A 10,016-nucleotide genomic window follows, 5' to 3' on the forward strand; every position below is an offset into this window, starting at 1 on the left:
CAGGGGGTAATCATGGTCTGACAAAAAGAGCTGCCTTTACCAACGCCAGCAATGTGGTCCAGCTTCTTACACCCATACATAGCGATATATTCTTTCAAGAAAAACTGATGCTTAATGGAGTGGACATTAAAATAAGGATGACCAGAGGTAAAGACGAATTTTGCTTGATGAGGAGTGACAATATAGCCTATAAACTAAACATCCTCTCAGCATCGTTATTTGTGAAAAAAGTGTCAGTATCACCAGCTGTAAGGTTGGGCCACGCGCAGGTCCTGCTCTCAACCACCGCTAAATACCCAATGGACCGAGTATGTCTGAAAAATTTCTCCATACCAGTAGGTTCCAGGGTGAGCACTCAAGAAAACCTATTCTTAGGAACTCTACCAAAATCTATTGTACTAGCCATGGTTGATAATGATGCATTTGTAGGTTCATATGATAAAAACCCCTTCGCGTTTAAAAATTATGATTTAGAATTCTTAGCCATCTATGTTGATGGGCAACAACACCCTGCGAAGCCGCTACAGCCTGAATATGAAAATGGGTCAGCAGTGAGGGAATTTTACCAGTTAGCATTGGCTTCTGGAAGGCATCTTAAAAATCAGTCCCTATCTATTGACCGAGAAGAATTCTTATTTGGATACACAATTTATATGTTCAACCTAACACCTGATTCTGAATGCTCTCAGCACGTATCACTAATCAAGAGCGGTAATATTAGACTGGAAGCACGTTTTAGACAACCTCTACCCCGCACAATAAATCTGCTACTTTATGCTACATTTGACAGTGTTCTTGAGGTTTCAAATCGTCGTCAGATACTGGTTGATTACTATTAATAGACCAAAATGAATACTATACAGCTTACGGCCGTGATGGATAAGGTCTCCTGCAATATCAATTTTCTCGGTGTGCTACCGTACGACTATCTACCCAAAAATCAAATAAAAAAACTACCCTTGATGGTTATATTGAACACACATCCTTCTGGAATGCCGGGACAACACTGGTTAGCCATTTACGTAAATGAGGATGGTGTAGGATGTTTTTTTGACAGTTTTGGTAATAACCCCGATTACCAAGGATTTCCACAAAATATTAAAAACTTTTTAAAACGCAATTCTAAGGAGATACAGCATTCGAACTTACAAGTCCAAGATTATTCATCAGACACATGCGGACAGCACTGTGTGTTTTTCCTCTACCACATGGCTAAAGGGTTTGATTATGATTACGTTATGAGACTGTATAGTGATGATTTGGTTAAAAATGATAAAATTGTGTCAGCTTTTGTTAAAAAACTAAAACATGCTCAATGTAATGAAAGTGTTTTAAATTGTATTCAGTGTGTACAAACAGGTGAAATGTTTATGTCTTATGTTTTCAATAAATTCTAAAAACAGAAATGGGGTGTCTCCAAGCCTTTATTCATATGTAAAACATTGAACAATACATATAATAACAAGTAAACGACAATAACAATAATCATGCAAATCTCATGAGTTTAAAAATGTATCCAACGAGATGGGTTAAGAGTGGGTGATTGAAATGCATTGCCTTCCGGATAATTTTCTTGTGTTGAAGGGGTGTTCACACGTATTCTTTGTCTACTCCCCTCAGGTGCTCCGTTCACAGGCTGTAACGTTCTGTGTTTAAATGAGTTTACCGCATGTCTGACATAGTGGTTTGGAACCATAGAGTATGGTATATTTAAAACAGCAATGGCCTCCAGAAACTCGTTCCAACCATGTGGTCTCCGTTCATCAGCAATCTTTTGTGGTGCCGTCACACCTTTAAGTAAATCGTACATGTGTGAACCAGGGATCGTTCTACCTTTAAAAACAAACTCTCCTGATTCCCCCCAGGACGTGATTTCTTTAGTTTTGGACATTTTATCTAAAATGTATCGAACATTTTTCACACTCCTCTTTGGAACATGCTTTAAAATGTCCTCAACAACATTGTCCAGAGCATCATCACCACTCACACTATCTGTCACAGTAGGTTTTTCTTTATCTTTTTCAACGAGGTCGGCCTGTGGTATGGTTAATGTTAATGTGTTGGATTCCCTGTCACTTTGTTTAGACAGTGTTAAAAATCTCTGTAAAACAGCAGTGTACATCTTAGCCTTTTCATATGACCCCAGATCAGGGCGGTTCAAAATATTTCTTATAGTCATGTCCAAGTCATTCTCCACAACCTGCTGAATAGTCTCACGTGGGGTACCAGTCTTGATCTTATCCAACTGACTTTGTGGTACTAGAAACATCTTTTCAGCATACTCCATCTTTACTTATTTAGAAGTAATTAAACTGGTAATGAAAGGCACTGCAGCGCTTAGAAGAAGAGGTATGAAAAATCCCCCGTTCTGATTGATTAACTTTCTTTTCCTTCTAAATCCAACCTGTTTGTCCGCGACAATTTTGATTTCACTTTTTCTTCTCTTCAGCTTCTGATATTGCTGCGATGTAAGTGGTACATTACCATGAAGTACGTTTAGAGCCACTTCACACAATGTTAAAATGAACTCGTCTGTGGCATCCGCTAAAATAACGCGTCTTTGTTTAGGTGTAGCTTTTAATAACAACTTTAAAAGAGCCAGGTTTCTTACAAGTCTTGCAGACATCTCTAATTACGTCAGTGTGTTCTTTTCTGAATGTAGACAACAGGATTTTGTGAGAGCAGATCTGTTCTGAGACGATATTGCTCTGGTGTTTTCGCTTTAAAGTCGATCATCAGGTAACCAAAAGGAATGCGGGTAGCATCTTGATAACACTCCATAAAAAACTTTGTGTTTCGAGGATACATCTGTCTGGCCAGCACATTAATTTGGGTATTGTCTCGGGGGTTCTTGAACAATACCAGATAATTTGTGTTCAAGCTGATTGTCCTACTAGCCTTGCCCTGACAGAATAAGTTTTGAACAATGTACAATGCACTCAGATTTTTGTGGTGAACATAATTTGTGAAGACTCTTTCAACTTCAGAATTACCACTAGCATCTTTCATAACATCATCTAAAATTAAAAAATTAGTTTTGTAGGGTGGAAACAAACGATCGTCATTAAGACTCTGTGGAATACCTTCAATAAATTTAATGTCATACATTTTCAACAAATCATCGTACATAGGTTGCCAGCAATCATATATATACACAATATTTTCAATTTTTTCTGAAATCAGACTCTGGGCATTTTGTAACATCATTTTGACAAAATACGTCTTCCCAGAGTTGGAAGGCCCACTTATTACACAGGAGAACGGGTGTTGAAATCTGAAATCAAACCCCTCTGTCTCTTGTACACCCCTATACCCAAAAACATTATTAGTACCCATAAGGAAGAGTTGTGTAATCAGGGAGAAGCTGTCGTTTGTTATAAACCACCTTGAACCTTTTAACAACTGATTTGTTTCTCAGTGTAAAGTTCTTTTTATTCCTAACAATACTGTCTGTGTGAGCAAGGAGGTGTTGATTGCTGTCAGATGATGTCACATAGCTGTCAACAAGACCAATTAATGAGTCGAGTGTAATGACTTTGGAGTTCTCTGAATTAAGGGTTATACCTTTTGCTTTCATTGTGACCTTTCCCTTATAAGTCCTATAGCCATATGTTTTCGGACCTCCAGAAGCTACTTCTATAATAAAATCATCTGAATCAAGTTCATTTGTAAGGTCCCCTAAGTAAGGCCCCAGAGGAGGTTCCCAATCTCCATCTCTAGACACGTAGATGACACTATCCGTATCACTATACAGTAGCCTATCACCCAACCTGTCCATGAGGTTGTACAGCTCCAACCGTGCATGCGCTGTAGTAAACGCCCCGATGAATACATTAACATCGCGCGTCTCGTAAACGGACCCTTCTACATGTCGGTACTGTACCAAGGCTACTTCATCAGACACAAACATGAAATATTTCACCTCATACTTACATCCAAAGATAAACTGAGAAAAATCCGAAGCACTTTGCAAAAGCTTGCAATTAGGCATATTCTCTCTGAGGGAGAACCTACCCCACAACGAATTAAGCAACAATTTGTTAATTGAACGTTGGGCGGGATTGTGACAGATTTTTTGACGATCCAGTTGAATCCCCTCTTTCTGATGATAGTCGTCGATGTATGCCTGTTTGTCCTCCTCAGTGGTTACGTGTGAGGGGTAGCCTGAGGCCTGCTGTTTAAAACGCAAAAATGTTTTCACATACCCACCAAACAGACTGTCAGATTTTTGTGGAAAATGCCATACCTCGAAAATTTTCAAAACTACATAGTTTTTCTCAATAGCTTTCAACAATTCAAGACTAACCCATGTCCCGGAAATTGATCTTTCCTCATCAGTGTGTGTGCAAGGCATAACTTTGCTTAGCTCTTCTGCACAGGTGCGACAAAGGGGAAACATGAGTTTTCCTTGACATCGGTAAGGTAGCACGGGATGGAGTAAACCCCGGGGTGGAAGGACCTTAGCTTTGACTAACCCAAAATAATTTTCAATTTTTTGAAAATCCTTGAAGATAATTTCAGGGTGACCAAGGGGGTAGGGCCTTCGAGACTGAACAAATGGATACAGACTGGTAAAATCAACATACCTAATCTTCTCTCCCTCCCCTGCTTTGTGGAACAGCTTGTAAGAATTTGTGCGGCCGCCAAACAACGAATCACGTGGTTTCAATCTTTCAGGTGCAGAGTAAGTGGACATAAAGTGAATTACATCAGCATCAGTTCTCTTAAGCTCCCTCCAACGACACTCCCACATGACCTCAACAACAAGATTGTATGATTTCCTCAAAACCTCAAGCCTATCATTAAACATTTTCAAATGTATTCCATATGGCAGTTTGGACTGTGGATTGATATCATCTGATCTGTAACATTCCCCGTGGCCATGGAAGTAGCACCCTGCGAAATCAAGTGCTTTCCTTACACCAGATTGTTCGTAATAACCGTCAACATAGAAACTTCCAAACTGCATCTCACCATGTGTCAATGCGTGGTGTATGTCCACATCACGGGTCTTTTTCACATATTCAAGCCACTCAATCGAAACATTCGAGAATGTCTTGTGCTGGTGTATGTATGCATTATTATGTGTCAGAGCTATTGTGTTAGGGGTGAGAAAGTGTGATTTGAACACACCCATACAGCAGGATGCTAAAGTTGTAAAGCTGAATGGATCTACCTGTGTACATTCAATGAACTCCTTCCTGTACGTGATGCAAGCCTCACGAAGTAAAACAACATCATTCATGCAGTACAAACCAATCTCCTTCTTGAAGTCAAAGATCTTTCCTTTGCGTGTGTCATACCACTGGTCAAACTTAACCCTGGCACTGTCTGACATTGTCGTGTAACCATAGTAATGTTTGGCTGGATAGGGGCCCTGATAACATTGATTCTCTGTCCGGTTAAAGAAGTGCGGAAAGTAACCCTTCTCTGTGTTTAGCAAATTAAATGCGGCAGGTGTCTTTGCTAGGGCCATTGGCATAAATGAGAAACTGTCAATGTAACGTTGTTTGAAACTCTCGTCATACATGAAGGTTAATCTACAACCCTGCATGACTATATTAAGCAAGAGCCCCTCCTTGCAGAAATATTCTAGGATTAAGAAGTTATCAAAACCCGCACCGTTGTGTGCCACAAATGTGTAGTTTTTATATTTTGGCCGTCTAAACTGCTGGACGAACTGCTTGATACAATTCTCACCACCCCACTCAAATGCCTTGCCCCTAAATGTCATGGCACAAACATAATTTGCAATGTGTTTACCAGCATCGCAGCTTGTTTCAAAGTCATAAAATATGTATTTGTCTTTAATCACTTTGAATGGAACAGGTTGTATGAAACATTCATGCGAACCCTCATGGCTTATATCCACACTACAATAGAAACAACAGAGTGCAGGGCATTTATGAGGCTTGTTTTGGATTGTGGCTACATGATAACGCCTACCGCATTTGCTACAGTATTTGGTTGTGTCACAAGCTGATCTACCAGATCCATCACCAGAAACCCTTTTATGTGCATTAAAACAATACTCTGATTTACAGAATCGCAAACAGTCTGGACAGTGTATTGACCGTTTAATCTGTTTGTAACACTGAATGTCATTGCATACAGAACAATTATATGCACAATCATGATTCAGTCGGTTTGTAAAACCTTTGTAACAGTAACTGCACACATAAGGATAGCCAAGAAACGCCTCCACATATTCTATCATATGATAATGGCCATCATGCAGGTATAGAAACACTGTCTTATCATGTGGCTCGTCATGGGTTTTGTACATCTCTAACTTTCCGCCACTAGCCCTGGTAAATACCACTATCTTCAGACCTAACGGTTGCTCAAAACATGCAACATGATTGTACCCCACACATTCTTGAGATGTGAGACCTGCAGCAGTCTGTATATCACAGGCCCTGCTTTCTAAAACAGCATGTTCTGCCAGGGGGTCGAGAAAATGTGCTAAACATATAGCAAAACACAAGTTGTTAGTCATGTTACAGGGTGAGAATAAGTTCATTCTTTTTCTCTTCAGCACTTCATCATGGGCTATATCAGTTATCTTCCTACGGGTACCACCCCCCTGCCGACTTCTAGCTATGGATACATGTAATTGCAGACTATCATCAACCATCACCTGAGCATTACTTTGTACAACAGATTCAAACTGATCTACAAAATGCCTCTCGTCATCGTCATTACCAGGGCGCAATAAAGCGTTCACATCCGATTTTAGACTGGGACCTCTGAGGCTGATATTGATAAAAGATCCCTCACCTCCCAACTGTCTGGAAAAGGACACAATTTCAGACAAAGCGTCTTGCACAAAAATAGTGTATGCGGCCAAATCTGTGGACGCTATTTCTCTTAAATTCATATTTCTGTGAATCTCTAACCCATTAAAAAATGGTCTTGGGACAATTGTATAATCAGCTACATTACCACCAGTACATCTAAGTGTGTCTAAATCATTCTGACTTAAATCCAGAGGGTTATCTGGTACCTGCTCTGCGGAATTATTAATCTCACCATCACCGGTTTGTAATATGTTAGATCGTCTTTCAAAATCCAGATTTTGCATCTGAATAATTTCCTCAAGCCTTTCACATATGTTAGGGGATGAAGGCTCATCTATTTCCTCTGGGAGATCCAGACTTTGTAAAACCATATCAAAATTTCGATAATCCCCCCCAAGAACTTCGATTTGCTGATCGATATCTTCTTGTAGCTGTTCAGTTAAAGACAAATGCTCATTTCTACCTCTTACAGAACGTATCTGTTGACAGCCATTTAAATCATCATCTGACCTTACTCTTTTACCCGCCATTTTTAAAAATAGTATTACCCGTTAGACAGATTCTCCTCTGATTACACACTAAAATAATCAAACATACAAATAAGAACACCCCTTATTTCCTGCAAAATAAAAACAGTATCTGAAGAAAAGCAATTAAAAACCCCTTAATTCCTGCAAAATAAACACAGTAGCTAGAATGCACAAAATACACACTAAAATAATCAAACATACAAATAAGAACACCCCTTATCTCCTGCAAAATAAACACAGTAGCTGAAGAAAAGCATTTCAAATTACCCTTAATTCCTGCAAAATAAACACAGTAGCTAGTATGCACAAAATACACACTAAAATAATCAAACATACAAATAAGAACACCCCTTATTTCCTGCAAAATAAACACAGTAGCTGAAGAAAAGCATTTCAAATTACCCTTAATTCCTGCAAAATAAACACAGTAGCTAGAATGCACAAAATACACATTAAACCCCTACACCAATAGCAGCTCTAGAAGCAATGTTAAAATAAACCTTAATTCAAACAAAAAGTATATCAAGAAATCATTTTGTTTTTAAGAATACTAAATAGTCGTTAATTCCGGACAACAACGACTCAAGAACAGTTTTTTAACCTTAATTAAAGTCTACCATTGTGTAAAATAGCGCGATTAAGATTAGCCAATAATCTTACCATTAGTTGTCTATTGTGGCGTTCATTTTCATGGCTCTGTACACTCCTTTGTAATGTCCCTTCAAGATTGTCTGTACGTTCCAACAGTACCCTGTTTAACGAACCTTGCTCCGCTGAATTGGATAATAAAGTGTCAATACATCCATACATCCGTCTCGTTAGTTCACTGTGGATGTTCAGGCTTTCTTGCATCTGGCGACATTTTTCACTTATCTCCAGCATCAACTCATGGTTAAAGTGATACTGGTTGGATGGTAGATCCACAGATGATTTCACCGGAACAATTAAATCCTCCGTAGTAGATGACCCTTGAACCCCGGATGAAGTTACGACTTCGCTGTTGTCTGTTAAAATGACCTCAGGTATATTTTTGATGGCCTCCGAGATCTCTTCCAAAACACTGCTCCAAGTTTCCGTACCATCACCCCTCAGTACATCTTCCGTGTAGAAATCTGTTTAGACGTAGTACAAAATATAGAACCATATTAGCACTCCATAAAACATATTTACAAATCCTAAATAAATAATAGCTAAATAGTCACACTTACCAACTGCTTGAATAGCTTGCTGGGGAACGTTTTGATCCGCTGGTATCGAATTTATAGCGACACGTCTGCGTTTTCGACTGAGCCTGTTAACCGGACTCGGAGAAATTGAAGACGTTGTTGTATTCGCAAACCCTGGTTGTGTAACAAATGCTACATTATCAACCCCGGGGAAAGAAAAATAAACAACAAGATAGTTTTTTTTTTTTTTTTTCATTTTCAAACTGATTTTAGACAATATATATTTTATTTATTTTTTTTTCAGAAAAGAGATGTTACATAAAGTATACCTTGCAAATCGCTGTGTGCAGCACTTGTTTGAGGGGCATCAGTATTTACTATATTGAAATAAAAATATTTCAAATTTTAAACATCACACAAAGATACAAAACGTAAAAGAATACGACTTTTTATTTTGAAGATAAAACATAGCCTACCTTGCAAATTGCTATTAGCATTATCGCTTTGAACTGCGGCAGTAATCAATTCAGCATTTACTATATAGAATTAAAAATAAAACCAAATATAAATAAAACATTTATAAATCTACCATTTTTCGAAAATAATAGTATATCGAGATGAAATAATACTCACAAAGCAGATCAATTTGGTCAAATGCTACTGCTTCCGCAGATCCTGCATCGTACACAGAGATTATTTAAATCCTGTTAAACGTTAAAGTTAAACAAATAAGTATATTTAACAAGGAAGCTACCTTAATAAATGTAACTTTACTTACCAACTAGATTCGAAGTCATTGTTTTAAAATATGTGTAGAGTAGAGTCTTCGTCGGGGGCCGATGTTGCAATGTATTCTAAAAGCGCGCGAAGGCCTAATGAATGAAGGAGGAGTGCAGTAACTCCCCCTGATGTGATTTGTATATTTGCATGAATACCAAGAACCTCCCTAATTTACTTTATGACTTTTAATAGTAAAAACAAAATGACGACCGTTGCTCCATATGCACGGGAGCCACAAGGGGGCAGTAGAATATCATGCATGATGAATAGAAAAAAAAATTGGTTTAATTAATCTTTGACTTAACCCATGGACGCTAAACCTGTACCATCGCATATTTATCGCTTAACATACATATTACATTGTGAACCATTCTTAAATGAACGGGAATAAAACATGTCGGGACATATCCTTTAATTAAAAGGTATATCATTGTACATTGATTGGGGGGGAGATCATCCTTCTTATCAAAGTCTCAAACGCTTTCACCATTTTAGAGATAAAAGACTTAAACTTGGAACCCTCTCATTTCTTAAGAGATAACATCACACACAGATATTTAATTGAAAACTCTCTATATTATAAAACGTAATCACAACTTACAGACTTTATGTTATGTTACGCATCAGGACTCATTGCCAAACTCCAGTGTTATAAATACAGAATACAACCCTAAGAATAACAGAAAACCTCAGCCTTTGATCACCAAGTCATAAAAACACACAATTATAAACTCTGTTCG

At 38.3% G+C, this 10,016-nt stretch overlaps 1 protein-coding gene across 6 annotated transcripts; it reads right to left on the minus strand.

The window, feature by feature from the left end:
- Positions 1-2,073: 2,073 nt before the first annotated feature.
- On the minus strand, positions 2,074-9,361 carry LOC130431856 (uncharacterized). 6 transcript variants are annotated; one of them, XM_056761071.1, is made up of 6 exons: positions 9,275-9,361; positions 9,130-9,171; positions 8,973-9,032; positions 8,826-8,873; positions 8,539-8,688; positions 2,074-8,442 (listed from the first exon to the last, which is right to left on the minus strand). In XM_056761071.1, the coding sequence occupies exon 6, from the start codon at positions 7,328-7,330 to the stop codon at positions 3,326-3,328; it is 4,005 nt and encodes a 1,334-aa protein (XP_056617049.1). In that variant the 5' UTR covers positions 7,331-8,442; positions 8,539-8,688; positions 8,826-8,873; positions 8,973-9,032; positions 9,130-9,171; positions 9,275-9,361; the 3' UTR covers positions 2,074-3,325. The 6 variants fall into 5 exon arrangements, with proteins under 6 accessions (XP_056617051.1, XP_056617049.1, XP_056617050.1 ...); XM_056761073.1 differs by having other exon boundaries at positions 8,539-8,670; XM_056761069.1 differs by having other exon boundaries at positions 9,130-9,200; positions 9,275-9,328.
- Positions 9,362-10,016: the final 655 nt, after the last annotated feature.

This window comes from Triplophysa dalaica, chromosome 11 (genome assembly GCF_015846415.1).
Source record: "Triplophysa dalaica isolate WHDGS20190420 chromosome 11, ASM1584641v1, whole genome shotgun sequence".
Lineage (NCBI taxonomy): Eukaryota > Metazoa > Chordata > Actinopteri > Cypriniformes > Nemacheilidae > Triplophysa > Triplophysa dalaica.